The 19,473-nt window shown below is 41.6% G+C and overlaps 1 protein-coding gene across 2 annotated transcripts in view; it reads left to right on the top strand.

The window, feature by feature from the left end:
- The first annotated feature begins 218 nt into the window (after nucleotides 1–218).
- Nucleotides 219–19,473, top strand: part of PTPRZ1 (protein tyrosine phosphatase receptor type Z1) — a 131,412-nt gene continuing 112,157 nt past the window's right edge. For both annotated transcript variants that reach the window (XM_090137021.1, XM_090137018.1), the window contains exon 1: nucleotides 219–564. In XM_090137021.1, coding sequence (XP_089993147.1) covers nucleotides 507–564 — 58 coding nt within the window. In that variant the 5' untranslated portion in view covers nucleotides 219–506. The remainder of the gene's footprint in view (nucleotides 565–19,473) is intronic.

The raw sequence follows: 19,473 nt of genomic DNA, 5'->3' as shown, positions 1-19,473 counted from the left end.
CCGGCCCCCACCCCCTCCCTGCTGCTAGGGGGGGAGGAGGACAGCTCCCCGCTGCCCTCGGGCTCTCGCTCCCGCACCCCCGTAGGCAGAGATACACACAAACACACACGCACACACTCACACGCGCGCACACGTCACCCTCGCGCGGTCCCCGCCCCCCCGCGCCCCCGCGCCCCGACATACACATCGCGCTCCCGCACCCGCGCGCACACGCACCCGGCCCCGCCGCGCGCTCGCCGCACGCACTCGCGGCCGCTCCGCGGAAGGCGGCCCCGGCGCAGCCCCGCCATGCGCTGAGCGCGGCCCCGGCAGCAGGCATTATCCCGCACCCAGCGCCCGACGCTCCGCACCCCGCACCCGACACCGGCTGGGCCCGCCCGCGGCGTGGGGGCGGCCGCGGGGCGCGGCGCGGAGCCGTTCCCCACGAGAGGTGCAGCTCCGCGCGGGCGGCGGCTGAGGCAGACGGACGGAGCGGCGGACGGGAGGAGGAACGGGACGATTTGGACATGCTCATTCTAAGGCGCTGGGTTGCCTGCATCCAGCTCGTCTGTATCCTCCGAGCGGGTGAGTGATGTTCCCACGGACCGAGCTCTGCCTTTCCCACCAACTTTTCTCCCCCGGCTCCGGCGCCGTTCTCCCCCTCTCCCTCCCCCCTTTGGCTGAGAGCGAAGAGCGGCCGCTCGACCCCGAGGAAGCGCGCCGTCACCCGCGGCTGGGACGGTCCCCTGCCCTTCCGCCACCTCCGCGGCGCCCCGGCCCCAACGCCGCGCGGGTCCCGGGGGTCCGGGGGCGGCGGGAGCCCGCGGGCGGCACCGGTACCGAACGACGTCCCTGCGGCCCTGTGTTGGGAAATGGGGCTCTCGCCTCTTGCGTGAAGTGTTTGTAAAGGAATCCAGGGATGGGGGCGAAAATTCAGCCCCCCGCGCCCGGAGAAAGACTTGTTCTCCAAGAACTGGCTACGTCAGTGATTCCCCTAAAACGAGAGGTAGCTGCTGCCGTGAAAAGCAAAATATTCAACTGTTCATGTGGGACACGGATTCCACACAGAGTATGGATTCATATAGATTTCAGTCGGACTCCTTATGTAACCAAATGAATTTTCAGCTCATTGATATCTGTTCAACTGGAGTGCTTGACGGCGATAGTGCGCTGTTACTCACTGCTACTACAGCAGCGCGAGGCGGTTGGCGCTGCTGGAAGCACTGTTAATACTTCACCATATAAATATTAGGAGCCTGAGTGGCGGGGTTTCTATTGTACCGAGCGTTCTTTTGGACTTTATAAGGTTCTGTCAAGTAGATCGCTAGAAGTACGCGTCGTTTGCTTGCATTCAAGTATGAGCAACTTGGGAGCGTCAGCCCGTTCTAACCGTGACCGCCTCTACAATAGGGCTGTCGTGGTGGAGCAGCCACTAACCTACATTTCCACCCAATAGGTGGTGCTGCTTCTGAAACCATGAGGCTCTGTAACAAAGATCGGGGTGAGGTGACAGTGACAGCAGCTCTGTACCGAGCTCTGCTCGTTGGCAGGAACTGCTTTATGAAAGTGTTTTCACCCCCTATCTAAAAGCCCAGTGGAAAAATGCAACTGTAAATACAATGAATGTAGCTGGCCATTATTACAGTGCACGATCCTTACATTGGTAACATTTTAATGTCACTTTTAAACTTACTTATTTCTAAGAGTACTTGGTCTAAAAGACTTCTCTCAGACTGGTTGGGCAACAAATGCCTTACATGAAAACATCCGAGAAGTTTTCATGCCATCTTCCTCACGCGTGAAGCCTCTTAAAATCAGATAGATGTACTCTCAGAACTGTTCTGAGGACAGCTGTATGTGTGGAGAGGGATTTGAACACGTGTGAGTGCGGAGCAGCATGCCATGCTGTGATCACAGTGTAATGCAACAGGATTGCCTTTTGGAGACTTATTTTCACACCCAGGTGGTAAGCAGTGCAGGATACAGAAGCAACCTTCTGATGAAACTTCTGTGTTGATTTAATCTCATGTGTTTTTAGAGATAAGTTGGTTTTGTGCAGCACAGTATTCAAATACTTTTTGCACTCGTGGATGTTATTTATTTATTCATGGGCTGGAAAGGTCCGTCAGCATGGTAAAGCACTGTTCCTTCCTCACACAGGAGATGTGATACAGATGCAGGTGCTAGTTTTCTCCCCTCTCTACTATGGTTTTCAAATCTGGCCTGAAGGTGACACCCCGGATGTGTAGGGTGTTCTGATCTCAGTGGCTGCTTACTGGGAAAGCTGGCAAGCTGTGCTCTTTGGTGGGAGCACTCGATACAGGTTGATAGAGAGATTTCATTTGAACAAGTTCTTCCTTGAGTATCTCTCCTTAACTAAACATATGATTGTGTTAGTTCACTGAATTAAACATTTTAGAATCACAGAATGGCTTGGGTTGGAAGCAACCTTAAAGATCAGCCAGTTCCACCCCCCTGCCATGGGCAAGGCTGCCATCCCTCAGCTCAGGCTGCCCAAGGGCCCCATCCAACCTGGCCCTGAACACCTCCAGGGATGGGGCATCCGCAGCTTCTCTGGGCAGCTGTGCCAGGGCTATTTATTAGAATTTTATTTATTAGAATGTTGACATTGCTTCCTTCTGTTTTCTCATTAAAAAATAAAATAGGTGTTTGCATATTACTGTTGTGTGGCTCCTTAGGTTTGATGAGGGAGGAGAGCTGAGTCAGACAGGCTGGCTCTCACCATTGGGTTTCTCTGGTCCGCACACCAGAACCAAGGTGCTGGGAATGGGACTAGGAATGCTGAGGAGTGTGGCTGCCTCCTGGCTTCCTGGAGGCTGTGCTGGAGCTCAACAGCACATCAGTATAGATCCCAGCCTCAACTGGCTTGCAGTTCCAAAAAATGCTGTTCAGTTTTCAGCCGGTCATGTAGAGCTGCACAGGGGGTTCTTTCCAGTGAATCTGTTTGGGAGTTTTGCTACCGCCTCTGGGAGTTTCAGCAAGGAAACCTCAGTCTCACATCAGTTTAGGAAAGACAAAAAGGTCACATCAACTGCACTGAAGAACCCCTTTAGAGCACGCTGAGGCAAAACGCTCCTTTGGGAATGACAAGGCAGTGACAGTTCTTTCTCTGTTACTGAAGAAATGCTTGGGGGCTTGGTTCTAAGATTCTAATAACCCCACTGAGATATGAATAGCACCTTCCTCCACAGCGCTGCCAGAGCCAAGAACTGATGTAATTATGTATGGGGCAGGGTATTATCCGGGTATTCTCGGTAAGTGCCATTCAGCCAAGTTCAATGGAACTACTTGTGGAATAAGATGCTATTCAGCCACAAGTAAGGGCACGTGAGAAATCTGCCTGATTGTTCGTGGTCTGCACTAAGTACTTAGAAAGGAGCTTTCCTGTGAAGTTCCCTCTGTGCCTAAAATTAAAGAAAAACAGCTCCGTGGACAATTCACTTCTTTTTTACATTTTCATTTTAAATGAGAAATACATGAATCTGTAATTACACCTATTCAGCATATTTTTCAGGCTGAATATAGCCTTTGGAATTGTGCCCTCGCTTACTGATGTGTTCCATATAACCTTCTTAAAGTCAATGGGGTATGCCCTTTTTGCAGCTTTTGTCTCATTGTGCTGAAGGAGAAATATTTCGTGTCTCTTCAATAAGCTGACTATTTATGAATTTGTGTAGGCAAGAAAATGTCAATGGAAAAAGGAACATGTTTTAACAAATTACATTGTAATTGTGGCTAAATTTGAATCAAAAAGATGTAAATATTTAGGCAAGACCTAAAAAATATTCCCTGACCTCACTGGGAAAATATATGGGTAATTTTACTGAATAGAGCAAAAAGTCTCTCCAAAATAAGCTCATTTACACCTTATTCCTATCTCTGTCTGACCTCAGCCAGCATTTTGCTTTTCAAAAGGCAGCTAATTAAACTGTGACTTGTTTGATTAGTTGTGTTTCGCCTTATTTTTTCAGTCTCTGGAGAAAAATTTCCCTCTTTTGGTTTGTTTCTGGCATTCCAGTACCATGGCTTTATTCATGCAGAAGCAGTAATGTTTCTCTGGATATTCTTTTATTAGAGAACTGACATCAGGAATAGATTTCCAAGCTACCAGATGGCGTGTATCTCACTACCAACAAGAAAAACAACTTGTCTGCTCTTTTTGGATGGCCCCAACTAATAATAATGAGAATCTGAAGCAGAGTATTAACTTAGATTTCTAAATCCAGTCACACTTTCTGTTCATTCTCATGAAAGCACACTTAGGCTCAGTAATCCCTTAAACTGTCAAAGGAATATGGGATCAGAGCCTTCTTAATAGCTCTAACTAGACAGTACTTTTGTTGGCCAGGTATTTGGCATAATTCAAACTCAGTTATAGTGGAGTAATTCTACAGAACATTACTTTTAATGTTTTAGCATATTTTAAGATGACACTTTCCCATGGACATACATAGCTCTTACAGAGAAATTCAGTTTCGCCATATGTAAAACATAAGGGCTAAAACAAAATGGGAATTTTAAGACTGTTTAAGCATTTACTTTTTTTTCCTTTTTTTTACCACTGAGATTGATATATGTAAAAATCTGAATATACTGAATGGATTTGTTTTGAGGTTCAAATACTGGCAAGTATGAGAAGTGGAGCACAAATGAGTGACATTTAAAGAATTCACGTCAGCGTCACTCACACTATGGAGCATATAGAAAATATAGCTGTATATGAATAATATATAAAGCATAATAATATATAAAGCTGTTTTATATGAATTTCTAGAGAGAACCTAAATAATACAGATAAAATTACCGCCCCAATTGGAAATTATTCTACTTATAATCCGGATTACAAATCACAGTGGCAGTTTGTGAACACAGGAGCTTGCCGCTTCCGAAGGAAGGCAGTTTCCTTTTGCTCATCATTTAAGTGGTCATTTCCCACTATGAGTTCTCTAATTAGGAATTTAAGGGTGAACAGATTCTGTTCTTTCCCTGACAATTTCAATTCCTCTTCAAACTGGGAGACCTTCTCAGTATTCCCCTTAGGGCCAGGAAGTCTGCAGCAGTTCCGGAGCCCCCGTCTCCCATTTAACAGCACGATTCTTACAGCTTCGTGCACCATTTATGTGGCTTTCCTGTATGAGACATCCTTTGGCTATTCAATAAGCTTCTTTTCCCATAAAGACAAAAGTTACCTTTTTTGAATACATGTCAAGGCTTCTGCATTAGAAAGATAAATCAACAGGAAGCAAAGAACTTACAGTATTAAATAAACAAAACGTGTTAAATGAAAGATGGGAAATTTTTCGGAGTGGTTGGAACTGTGAGACTTGGCTCCAGTACATTCTTGAGGAACTGCTGGCAGTGATGCACTTTTGTAGGAAGGTATAGTCCAGGTTGCTTGCTGAATACAAATTACTGATGTTGGTCAGTTCAGTCTTGAGTCTCAGGTGGAAATGAGTGATTCAGTGGAGATTTTAGAAATGAAATAGGGATATATATATATATATATATATATATACACATGTATAGACAGGTGACTGGTTGAAAAGCAGACTTTAAAGCATTACGAATTGTTCTAGCTGAGACATGCTTCTCATGTCTCAGCTCCTTTTGCCTTCTTCTTCTGCACCGTGCTTGGACTTAAGTGTTCTTGTTCTCAGTGAAGACCTCAGATATGTTTCCAAGTACTCAGCAATTTACATCAGCTGTCCTAAGGCAAGCCAGTTCCTTGTTATTGCACTCAGCTGCCCAGCTCACCTAAAGGCAGTGTAGGAGCCTAAACTTGAAGGCTCTGGAACCTCCATCAGGAGCCTAACAGCAGGGTGATTCATCCCACTTCATCTGAGCTTTTGCCTAAGTCAGGTTTCCTCAATCCATAGCTTACGTTGCAGCTTTAGATTCGGAGGCTAAAAGGTGAGCTAGATATGGCTTGGCTACCTGGCATATGGCAAACAATATTTACTTCTCCACATTTTTATAGCATTCTGTCAATGCTATAAAATGCAAAGTATTGATTGTTATTTTTTTAAAGGTATGTTTTACATACACAAGCACACTTCCAAAAGTGCTTGTCAGCTGTTTTCATTCTATTGCCATTCCGTGTATTGTTATAAAATCATGAATGGCTCAGGTTGGAAGGGACTTTAAAGACCATACAATCCCAACACATTGCCATGGGCAAGGCTGCCAACCACCAGCTCAGGCTGCCCAGGGCCCCTCCAGCCTGGCTTTGAGCACCTCCAGAGAGGGGGCATCCACAGCTTCTATGGGCAGCTGTGCCAGCACTTCAGTGCCCTCTCAGTAAAGGATTTCCTCCTAGCATCTCACCTAAATAATCATTTCTGTCTAAAAATATGTATATATATTTATAATGGGAAGGAAAACCCTGTAACAAATGCAATTCCTCAGGTGTTCTGAAGGACTTCTACTTTTCAAGAGCAAGAACAAGAACAGAGGTATATGAGTGTTGTAGCTGAGAGAAGTAATTTTACGAGGTTACTGGGACTGCTCACCTGACTAGTGAAAGATTTCAGTAAGAGTTTTCAAGGGTGGTACACCTGTTTGCATCCTAGCTCTGAATTCTAACCTTCATTGCCAAAATATTTGTGCTCCATACTGGATTACCTGATGACTGAAATATAAAGCACGTAGCATTCAAAGATATATCTGAGCATTTTCACTGCATTAAAAAAACATTACAAGTTTGCTTTTTTAAGTGCTGTCAGCAAGATAAATGTAAAAGTTAAATGAAATCAAAGGTATCTTAAGAAAAAAAGGGATGTGCTTCTGTAAACACCATAAGAAAATTTCCTAGGAAGTCATGACGTGTTCTTCGATCGGGGAATGTTTTCTGCTTTTTGTTGTTGTTGTTTTAGAAGCCACCCATGCCAAATTCAACTTTTTCCTAATTTAAATGGATGTATTTAGAGACTTCATTGAGATCTAGACTGGTTTATATCAGAATTCTTCCAATAATACTGAACTATACCGATATTGCTCAAAGCTATCAGCACCTTGGGAAATAAAAATTTGTAGTGCTCCTCAGGGTCTTCTTTAGGAGACACCAAAAGCTTTCTGAAAGCCAAACCCAGTATTTTGAGGAGAAATTAAGCTATGAACATTTGTGGCTTTTTTTTTTTTTTTTTAAAGATGTGAATCTATCCTGGCTTTGCATGCTAAACTCCATGATTTCAACAGAAGTTCCCCAAAACAGCTGCTTCCTTTGACTAAACAGCTAATGATCAGAGTAACAGCTGGCTTTGTACAAGTGACCTGATGTTACTCCACAAAATTTGTCTTCTAGCTCCATCCCCAAGCTGACCAATTTTATCTTTTCGGAGCCATTTGGAAAAGCACATTTTATTCCAAGTGTATACTATTTGTTTCTGTAATTTCCTTTTGCAGTTCTTACTCTGATAGATGTGTGTAGGTGTGATAATTAACAAATCTGACAGGCTGTGGAATTCCCCCTGCAGCCCGCTGGAGTGTGCTGTTCAATGTGTGGGACATTTCATGGTGTATGGTGCCATCAGCACACAACCCATCATCTGCACTGAGGTTGGAACAGTGCTGTATGGTCTATGCCTATCTTTCCCTTTGCAATCCTCTCTCATTTTCAGGCTGTAGTTTATCTTGCAATGATAGCTTGTTGCGGAAAAATCCTGCGGAATGAAGTTCTCTTTTTTTCCACACTCCTTAGATTTGTATCACTGTAGGTATACAGATTACAGCAGAATGACTTCTGGCTCATTTCAGCGGAACTGTGCATGAATAAATCCTGGATGAGCATCAGGGAGCAAAAGATACAGATGAACTATCTGAGTTACAGGATGTTGCTGACACAGAAACAAGTGGAAACAAACTGGCACAGTGCAAATATAAGCTGAAATCCGAAGGCGGCTCCTACCCATTAAAGCAATGATATTTGGAAAGTCTTTCCACTGCAAAAAATAGATCCAAAAATCAACATATATATATTTTTTAAGAATAGAGCTCTGTGTATTTCTGCAAGACCCTGCAGCTCCTGGAGCAGAACAGACTTACACTGGTGACTTCAGAGTCACTGTCAGTGAGCACCATCTTATGGTTTCAGCTGTGCTAGGGAGAGAAGTGAGCAGAGCGCCCCTGGCCATGCCAGCCAGCTGCCCATGCAGGAGCAGCAGCAAAAAACCTCCCTCACTCTGAGCAGACACATCTGTAAGCTGGGTGATGGCACCGAGGACTCACAGCATCTCCACTGCTACTCTGCATTTCAAATGGCGCTCAGAATTAAAACATCATCAGTCTATCCAGGAAAAAAAAAAGAAAGAAAGAAAAAGAATGTTTAGTATAAAATCAAGAGACTTTAAGATATACAATTTGGCTTGTATTAGTGTGTACTGGGGCTTGTTAACAGTTTGCAATTTTAAGTATTTGTACAACCACAAAGTAAGAAGGGTTTGCAAAATCTCTTATTGTATGACTTCAGGAGGTAGGGGATTGATTAAAATACTGATTATCAGAATATCTGAGAGAACTGGCCTTGTTCTCACTTTTTGGACACTATCAGTCCATGGAGAATTCAGGGGAAAGGAAATTCTTCAGTTGCCCGTATCTTCCTGTTCTGCACAGCCATCCAGAAAACCCAGGCTGGCTTGGGCATCTGCAGAAAGAAGGGAAAGGAACCATAGGAGAAGTGGCATTTTACCATGAACATTCGTAGTGTATTGGCACAAGTCATTGGCTTGTTTTTATGTCTTACTATTCTTTTGCTAATTCCAGATCTCTGTCTCAAAAGTGAACTGTTGGTTTTTTGTTGTTTTGTTTGTTTGTTTCCAAATCAATCAGTGTAGTGCAAAACAGTGTGAATGGAAGGCCCCAGAAAAGTGGAAACTGTCATTGTAGACTGGAAGGATATGGGCTTCCATTGGGAGGTTCAGAATGAAAATCATACGCTGAAAAAGCTGTACTGAACTACAGCATGAGAAGGCTAAATAAAGGCTACACTGGAAAATTCAGGTATTCTGTACAGTTTTGGGATAGCAGAGTAGCGATACAAACAGAGAATTTAAAACAATTAAAATACTCTATTTTCATGATTCTCCTCCTGGTTTCCAGCAACAAGATTGTTCTCAATTTTGAATCATTTTATTTCTTTGTCACATTTGACACCATATGAATGCTGAGCATATTCTCAGGCTCATCTGCCAATTTCTCTTTAATTCACTGTCTAATAAAATGGCAGCCCAAAGGGCTTTCTCCTTTCCACACATTTTACAAAATACAAATGTGGTTACGTTTTAGATTGCTAATGTAATGGTCCTCCTGGCTGTTCTTCCCATCCCCTTCATAATGTGTATTTCCTACTTATTGACACAATTTCTGCTCATTTTTTTGGTCATGTGTTTTGTATCATCTTCTACTTTTTCTCATTCTGTCTTTGAGATGGAGAAAAGATTGGATTTTTTTGTTGTTGGGTTTTTTTTTGTTTTGTTTTTTTTTTTTGTTTTTTTTGCTTACTTATTGAGCATTGAAGAGAAAAAAAATAATAAATCAATATAACATTTATTAGAACTAACGAAAAAAGGAAAAACAAGTTCTTAGTTTTATTTCTCTGTAGGTTTGATTTTCCACACTGTTGTCTAATTGCTCAGTCAGAGGTTCAAGGTATCTCTCGATGAGAGGAAAAAACATTTTTCTCTGCAAATATGTTTAAGCAGAGGTGAATTCAGTATTATATTCTATGGAATTCATTCAGGGATGTTTAAAAATACCCCATGCTTGAAACTGTTCTTTTAAACCATTGGTAAAAGACACTGTTAGGTCTGAATGTTTTTGAGTCTTCCCTGATTTATGCCATTGACTGTGGAATGTGTATTGCAGAGATGTTTGCACATGGTAGAAATCTTCACGGGCTGGATGGGAAGTCCTAACATTTTTGAGAGGTGATAAGGCTGTGACACACAATCTGCCAAAGATTTGGCTGAATATCCGTACTCAAGGAGGGAGAGATGACAGAAGGAATGGATATGTACTGTTCATTAGGAATATGTGATTATCCTAAATGTTCTATTTGATTAGCTGTTGTGACTATATGTTTGCAATGGGGAAAAATGTTTTCATCATATGAAAACAGATTGCAAGTGCATTTTAACACAAATTAAAAATGCCCTTATTGCCCTTCTGAGTGAAAGAAGACAGGTTCAGGCTCAATCAGGTGAAGATAACGAGGCAGTGATGCGCAGTGGATAGTTTCAGCTTGCATGCCGTTGACTGAAATAGAAAAAAATGTATATGGAGCTATCAGAAAACAGTCCTGTTATCAGTAAATAAGGTGATACTGGTTAAATAGCTTTTTCTAGTATGATCAACACTGTGCATTTGAAATCTGTAATCCGTGTTTTCAAGGAAAGCTAATGATTGAAGTTTTTTATTCATTAGTTGAAGAATTAAGTGAATATGCAAGACTATTTCTAAACGTACAAAACCCCATTCCTATGAGATCTGCTGTTCACTTGAAGGCAGCAGAAAATCTGACCCACTGAGAGTAGCTGAGAGAATGCTGGGTAGGCATCCTGCTTATCACATAAAGGGCAGGCAAGAGGGTTTTAGGCACCTGAACTGGGATTTATAGCAGTCAGCATAGCCAGTGCTCGGACTAGCCTAGTATTAGATACGGAGGTTGCAGGCCCTGCCTGCAGCAGGGGGGTTGGAACTTGATGATGCTTGAGGTCCCTTCCAACCCAAACCATTCTATGATTGTATGACATGCAAGCCTGGCTGGGAAGTACTAAAATGTTTTCTTTATAGATTCATGGAACAGCCCTGATTGGATGGGGCCTTGAAATGTTGTCATCATGTCCAAGCTTTATATGGCTAGACTTGACAAAATGTATCCTGGAATTCCAAATTGATCTTACAACTCTTTAAATAGCCAGAATATGTTGACAGTTTTCATAATCACCTAATAGTGCAGTATTTGCAGAAGAAATGGGAAATAGCAGTCCTGAGCCATTCCTGTGTAAGAGTTTGAACCACAGCTGTGGACAGCAGTGCTGCTGAGATGGCTGCAGTGCTGATCTCCACTCAGGCTGAAGATGGGAACAATAACAAATGTGAAAGAGAAAACGTAACGATGAAGTGTAATGGGTAAGCTGGGTGCTCCTTGCAGCATTTCCAGGCACTAGACTAAATTTTCACTCTCCTCACTGCTACCACAGCCCTTCTCAGAAAGCAGCAGCTCCTGCGTGTGTCCCTGGTCTCCTGCTGTGCGTGTCCCCCTCTACCCCACATTCCCACACATTGCCATCAGTCTGTGGCTGTGTCTCTGTGCTGGGATGGAGGTGTTTGGCTGCAGGGGCAGTCGGTACGATGGAAGAGCTGCTCTGTCTGGCACAGGGGCTAGCAGCCAAGTCAGAAAATGTGTTGTAGGTTGGATTGAAGCCTTAGGTCAGCAGCTGGACCATGCTGGGTTATGTCTCACAGTGAAATGAGTGAGATGCGGGGTGCCAGTTCCTGTCAGTTTGGTTATTTCTGTCTTTTATCTAACTACTACCCTATGAAAAAAACAAAACAACAAGAAGATATCTATTGTCTCCTGGAGTTTTGAAACCTGCTGAAGAATGCCGTTCTGTCTCTTGAGTGGATTGGTCTGATGCTTATCTAGGCCTCCTGGGCATCTCTGATCCATGAAGTCTGTGCATCTTTCAGCTTGGACCAATTTCTATGTTTTTCCTGTTGTGGATAGTGAACCAGTTAGAGACAAAAGTGCTGTGTACCACTCCCAGAAGAGAAAACTGTGTGACTGTGCCCTCAATCTGTGTAGGAAATGCATGCATTCACAGCACCCTGCTGAAATGCCAGGAGATTTTTGCCTCAGGCAGGTATGGCAACAGAGTGAGCAACAGCTGCAATGTCCTGGAAGAAAATACAGCATGTTCTCCTTTCCATGGCAGTTCAGCTGCTGTGGATGGCACAGAGAAAACAGGCTTATTTCCCCAGTGAGTCACTCAGCCTTCCAAAAAGCCCAGTATCTCCAAGGCTTTCAGCTGAGGTGGGGCCTATTACATGCTCCCTACACAGCTGAAACCTTAAAAGCTCAGTCAAACCCATAATTAATTGAAGTTTGTGTAACACTTAGAAGATATAAGTCACTAGATGAGTACTAAGGCTGTTGCTAATGATTTTAAATCTACAAAGCGACTTCCTAAAAAGCTTTGAAATTGGCAATTACATTATTCTGTGTTAGATGGAAAAGCTTTGATCGCTACAGAGTGGGAAATAAATGCATGAGTTACACTGGAGAGATAACAACAGCACACTGCTAGGTACAGTGACGTGGCAAAGAGCCAGGCAGGGATTTGCTGTTGCTCCTGCCAAAACTCAATTTGAAGCCATTTCAGTATGTCTGTGTTGCATAAATGACTATGAAATTCCTGGGAAGTCTGCAGTTACACGTAGTTATGGTCTGAAGATAAGATATAATTGGAGAATTTTACTTGCATGCCCTCTTCACATATTTTATTTCTGTTTTTATTTCTGTGCAGTTACAAGGCTGACTTCTGATACAGTGCTAGACATGAATCCAATGACAGTATTCTTGTCTATCCTATTTACCATCAGGTGCTTAAAAAAAGATAAAAATTGATGATGATTTAAAAAAAAAAGATAAAATAGATTAAAAATAATAATAATCACTTATAATGATAGGTATACAAGGCCATTATTTTCCTATCAAGAGTAGTAATATTTTGTAATGAAAAATGGAGTCTGGAAGCTTGGTTTTTGTGTTGTACCTTCCAATGGCAAAATACATGAAGCTGTTTTCCTTGCTTGTCTGGTGACAGGGGGCTCAGCGATAGCATCCGCCAAACTGTTTACTTCATTCTTCATTTTTCATGAGGTGCTCAGAGTTTGATAGGTTCTTTGGTGTAAAATAATGTAGTCTTAGGCTGTAAACCTTATATTTTTAAGCTAGCATAGTCTTGTCATGTATAAATAGTGTGTGACTGTTGTAGGCATCTTCAGAAAAATTTTATTTACCTTGATTAATTGCTTAATAATTTCTCCCTAATGCCTGTTTGAATATGTGCAAAATAGTCTTCATATTACTCTAAGAAAAAAAAATCTGTAATTATCTTGTTTTGTCCTAACTAGATTAACATCCATCTTTCTTGAGGACATTGCTACTGTCTGAAGTGGCAGTCTGAGAGAACTTCACTGTTTTTGAGATTTCATTTAGAAGTAAATAAAGTTATGTTCAATTAAATGATGGAAAAAAATAATCTCCCTATTTGTCTACAGGTTTTTTCCTGAGGCATTAAGTGTTATCACTGTGCTTATTGATGCAATGCCAATATACTTAAGACATTTTGCAAACATTAAAGAAATACAGGTAGTCATGGGAAATCCAGACAGTTAATTTATACATGGTAGTGTGCATCCATCTCCTTCTGTGAACAGGTGAATCATGTGACTGGGCTGTTACACATGTTGGCTGGATCTGATGTTAAACCAATGTGTGGAGATGCTGTATAATTGCCATCATTTGTCATGTATGTATTGATATATTTAAACATAGATGTCATCAAATGTGCTTGTCCACAACCAGGGTTCCGTTGTGAAGGTACCTTGCAAACATGGCAAGAGCATGGACATGACAACTTCCCACATAAACTAGGAAATGATGAAAATAGTGAAAGAGAAGCTAGTAGGACAGAGAGAATGGGAGCAACTGTTAGGAAAAGAAGTTGTGTTGGCTATTCCTGTGAGTCAGGTTTTCAAAGTGGTCCCTCAGATCTCTCAGGAGACCTGATCGCTTTCCACGACTGCCTGAAAGGAGGTTGTAGGAAGGTGGGGGTCGGCCTCTTCTCCCAGGTAAGAGTGATAGGATGAGAGGTAATTGCTTCAAGTTGAGCCAGGGGAGGTTCAGATTAGATAGTAGGAAAAAATTATTCTCAGAAAGAGTGATGAGGTGTTGTGACAGACTGCTCAGGGAGGTGGAGTCATTGTCCCTGGGGCTTTTCAAGAAGCAAGTTGTTGTGGTACCGAGGGACATAGCTTAGTGATGATGGATAGATGGTTGGACTAGATGATCTCAGAGGCCTTTTGCAGCCCTAATGATTCTATGATTCTATGAAGAATTGTATTGAAAAAGCCTGTCTCAATTCCTCATCTGTAAGAGAGATAGCAATACTTTACTGAGAAGTGTTTTGTGTACAAGAATATCTTAGTATTTCCAAAGCCCTTTCAAGAGAAAAATGGTTAACTTGAAGCCCTGTGTTACAGGGCTGAATTCTGCTGCTCGGAGGTTATGCAGATAGGCTTTATAGTTCTTGCAGGACCTGCAGCATGCCTGCAGGCAAGTTGGCTTCTGATCATGTGGAGGCCCTGGAGCAACCCCTTGCATATAATGCGAGCCCCGAGCAGCAGTTACATTACATCTAATGTAATCTAGTGACTCAGTGTGGTACTGGAAATCATAAGACCTAGGAACTAAACCTGGCAGGCAGTGTCAACCCAGGCATGCCATTTGACCTTTTTTTGCCTTAATTTACCATCTGTAAAGCTGAGACAATATCCCCATACTTTATTAAATTAGCTCAGGAACAAAAGCACTACATAAATACTAGGGTGTACAGATATTACTGCATGAGCACTCGTGTGCAAAGGGCTGAGACGTGTCTGGTGACAGATAGCCCTTAGCACAAGCACAGCCTTCCCAGTGATGTATGGCTTTACTTACATGCAGCTGCAGGCACATTTATGCTTGACAACTTGGGTCAAAACAGCTGGTCTGAGCATTTGTCTTGCAGTGGTGCCTCTTTAATCCTGATCCTTACTATGTGTGCCCCCAAAATACCAGAGACCATGGATTGCCACAAGGTCTGTTACTTCATGTTCCCCATCTAAAAGTCAATAGGAAGAAATGTAATACTCATTTGCTTTATCAAACATGTCACAGTATAGCTTTTGTGCACACTTGATAGGAACAGTTATTCTGAATTGGGATACCCACGATTCTATTCTATCCAATTCCTGTAATTTAATATTGAAATGTTGTGTATAGCCAGAACTGTGGTAGGACAGGCATAGCATACTAAAATATTTCTCCCATATGTACAGGTTGGGTCCATATATGTGACATGTATGTTAATGATATCCTGTACCATTCCTCTTTATATACATATGTCATACATATACAAGTGTGGACTTAGGACTGAGGGCTGCCAGTGGCTATTTCCCTGCAGTTGCCATCTCAGTGCTATGGATTCCTGCAACATGTGTTATCTGCGTAGATCCTGGTGCCAAATGAAGAAGTGCAGTTTATGTCTCTCCTGCCCTCCATATAGTCCAACAAAGAGACAAGTCACTATCTGCATGTCAGCGTTTGCAGTCAACTGATATCTGATTCATGGCGGTTGTCATTAGCTCTGGCTTCAGGGAGGTGGTACCATTGCTCGTAAGACAGAAGTAAGTGTTGGCTTTTAATTAATGGCAATAAGGACAAATACCAATCTGGACAAAAGCTTTAAATTGTGCAGGCAGGCAGTGGATAAAAACTTGCCTTTCTTTTTACTCTCTCTTTAAAATAAGGATGTTAAAAATGAACAGAGACCATTCTAGATTTCTGTTGTCCTCCAGTGAATGATAAAGTGGTGAGTCCTATATACAAAAAAAAAAAAAAAAAAAAAAAAGCTATTTTTGGTAGTTTCCAGAGTCTTTATTTCAGAGTATATAGAAATCCAACATAGAAATAAAAGAGAGAGAAAGAGATAAAATGGAGGGGGAAAAAAAAAACAAGTGAAAAGGGAAAGAGAGGGAGGGAAGGAGGGAGGGAGAAAGGAAAGAAAGAAGGAAGAGGAAGGAATTGTTCGTATAATCTTGGCATCTTCACAACACTGATCTCTAACTTATATGTAAGTATGTAATACATATAGGAAATACATAGTGGAAAAAATTGTAGAATGATACTTGTTGACACTCACAAGGAGAACTGATGTGACAAATGTAACAGGAGTGGGCTTGGGGAAGTAGCAGACGCTATCCCCCTACTTCTGTATGTGCACTACCACCCTGCCTCAGCCCCTTGTCCATAGCTGACCCACAAGCTCTCCTCTCTTCTCCTGCTCATAAGGGACCTTGTGGGCCATTTGTGGATATGGCCCAGATTCCCCTTCAGACAACCTTGTTTTTCTTGTCTGAGAGAAAGGTGGAGAGTCCTCCCCAGCAGATTCTGGGTAACTGTCCTAGGTAATCTATTGCACATATCGTGTGAGAAATTCATTTCAGGTCTACTTAAACAAGATGCAGCCCCAACAGAGTTCTGTGGATTTTTTTGGCAATGACGCATAGAAATAATGATAGTAATTGTTAATATAACAACATGTATATAATAGGTGACTACTGACAGTAATTTTCATGCCATAATGACAAAAAAACAAAAACAAAACCCACAGCCTAGCATCACACACAAAAAGAAGAAACAAGTAGCTTCATTGCATTCAAAACAGAAGTGTGTTTTCTTAGCCTGTGAGGTAATTCATTTGGAAAAGCTTTCATTTATAATGAATGTATTCAGACCTAATGCCACCTCTTTGTACAAAATGCAAAACCAAGATCGGACTAAAACTCATTGCTCTCGAGTATGGCACACTGGTGTCTCTATGGACAAAACACAGTGGTGTCTTATGTATCAGAGAGGAACCTTCAATTATGACTGGTTTTGTTGGAGAGGAGTTAAAAACTTGAACTTGTCAGGACAGTGGCTGTGAAGATTTTTAGCATGCAGGGTGGAATGGACAGGCTGACACAGCATATAAGTTCTGTAAGTTGTGTCTCAGGGAGACAGTATTTGGCATTGTGTTTCAGCTAAATTTCACAATATTTCAATTGAAGCTAAACAACTATATTCTTCCTGAAGCAATGTCTACAATGAGTGCTATTTTAAGAATCCACCCAAGGCTCTAGTCATGAAGAAGCATGTGCTTAACTGGGCTGCATTCATTCTAGAAAATAAAATTGATGTTCTACTTGCAGTTTTAAAGGGAAAATCTTTGTTCTCTTTTCTCCGAGACAGGATTCCATGGTGGCTGTGATGAATATCCTCGTTTCAAATAAATTTTAAAAAAAGAGAGAAACAAACTGTACAGCACACACATGAAAAAATTTAACATGATATTGACAGGAAAAATGGCCTATAGGGCTAATAGATTTCTGGCATATTATATATACAACAAATAAAATTGCAAGAGGAAGATAGTATTAGGGTAAGAACTACTATTGTTAATGGTTCTCAATACTTTTTGTTTAGCACAAGCTTTTAGAAATTAAAAAACAAACAAAAACAAATAAAAATCAAGATGGTGTCATGCCTCCCAGCATTCTTTGCTAAATGAGAATGAAGAGGTTTACCACGATATTTCAAGAGTTTGGAGTAGAGTGGATGTTTTTCTTCCTTTTGTGTATGTTCACACTGTATTCACACCATTTCACACTGCCACAGACGCTACTGCAGACAATCAGATTTAAACTAACATTTTGTATTAAAGTGAAAGTGAAAATTTTCTTTTTAGGATGAAAGAAAAGGGCCAAGAGTGTTACATAAGACTTGCTAATATTTCATCTATCCAAGTGATATTTTAAAATTATGAAAAGTTCATAGAATGGTCCACACATTATTGATATGTTGATATTGCAGGAGGCTGGAAATTGTTGGAGATGATAAAACTGTTTAGAGAAAATTCCTTCCATAATGATGTATTTCAAGAGATTTAAACTTGTGAGGTCTTTCTTCACTTTTTTAGACAACTTTAATGTCTTTTAAAGGTATAGGCATTTATAGAATCTTTTGATTCCACTCTTGTTTCAAGCTGTCTACTACATAAGTCTACTGCATTGTATCTTTGGGTCTGATGATTCCTGATCAGAGAACAAGTTCAGCATGAAATGTAAAACAATTATAAGAGTCTAAGAAACTTATTCTGTCTTTAATGTGTAGAGCTGCTCTTGGGTTTAAGCGATTCAAATGCTCAGAAGGAAATTAGAAAAAGATAACTGTTTATGCAAATGACTATACAGCAAACCAAATTTGAAGAAGGATATTGTTTCCTAGAATAAACGAGCATCTGCTTTCCTTTTTAATGTAGAAAAGCATCCAAAATGTGACCATAAATGTGAGGTACTGAGTGACTGAATGAGAACCACGCATTATTCAGCACACATTAATGCAGTTTCCCATACTCTGTAAAGATTAAAGTAATAATTAGCCCCAGAGGGAAGAGGGTGCCCAAGAAATCTGGACTTGAGAGATGGGACTGTCCAAAACTCATGACACTCAACTTTGCTAAGTGCAAGATCCACCTCCTAGACTGAGACAATATCAGGTACAAATACAGGCTGGGTAAAGAATGGACTGAGAGCAGCCCTGAGGAGAAGGACTTTGGGGGTGCTGATAGATGAAAATCTTGAAATGAACCAGCAGTGTGCACTTGCAGCCCAGAAGGCCAACTTTGTCCTCAGCTGTATCAAAACTGGGCTGGCCTGCCCTCGTCTGGAGTACTGTGACCCCCAGTACTATAAAGATGTGGAGCTTTGGGAGCGAGTCTAGAAGAGGCAACAGAGTTGATCAGAAGGTTGGAGCATCTCTTCTGCAATGACAGGATAAGCCTGGAGAAGAGACAGCTTTGGGGAGACCTCACTGCAGTCTTCCAGTACTTAAAGAGTGCCTACAGAAAAGATGGGGAGGGACTCTCTGTCAGGGAGTGTAATAATTGGACAAGTGGGAATAGTTTTAAACTAAAAGAGAGATTTAGATTAGATATTTGGAATAAATTATTTACTCAAAGGCACTAGAATGATTTGCCCTGAGAAGCTGTGGATACCTCTGAAGGTGTTCTAGGCCAGGTTGGATGGGGCTTTGTGCAAACTGAAAGTATCCCTGCCCATGGCAGGGGCATTGGAATTAGATCTTTAAAGGTCCTTTCCAACTTAGGGCAGTCTATGATTCAAAATACCAATAAAAACAGCAGGACTTTTTTTCTGCAGTTATATTATTCTACTGCCTTTCCTTCCAGCAGTACTGTGGAGCTCATAAGAAACTAGATGCTTTTTAATGAATGAATATAACTTAATCCTAGCACAAATAAACTTGCATATTGCCAGTATAAGAGCAGCAAGCCCATTCATTTGGCAATAAGCCAGGTATTGCTGGATAAAATAAGATGCAATCCTTTCATCAGTGCGTGAATTAGCAATTAGTTGACATCAAACTGGCAAAGATGCACTAGACAGAGAATATAGAATGAGATCTCTCTGTGTTAATACTCTAATCTCTCTTTCATTACACACCTTCATAGCAGGCAGAATTAACACTGATAGAATTTCTATTTACTCAAAGAAAGCAGTCATGTTATAGTGTTAGTTTGTGCTTCATTGGCACTCAGCAGAGATAAGATCTTCATTCAACCTTAATCTAATTATGACAAAATTAATAATGTC

Source organism: Phasianus colchicus, chromosome 1, assembly GCF_987193195.1.
Source record: "Phasianus colchicus chromosome 1, bPhaCol1.hap1.1, whole genome shotgun sequence".
Classification (NCBI taxonomy): domain Eukaryota; kingdom Metazoa; phylum Chordata; class Aves; order Galliformes; family Phasianidae; genus Phasianus; species Phasianus colchicus.
Note: the sequence above shows the minus strand (reverse complement) of the source record. Positions and strands in the feature narration are given on the sequence as shown.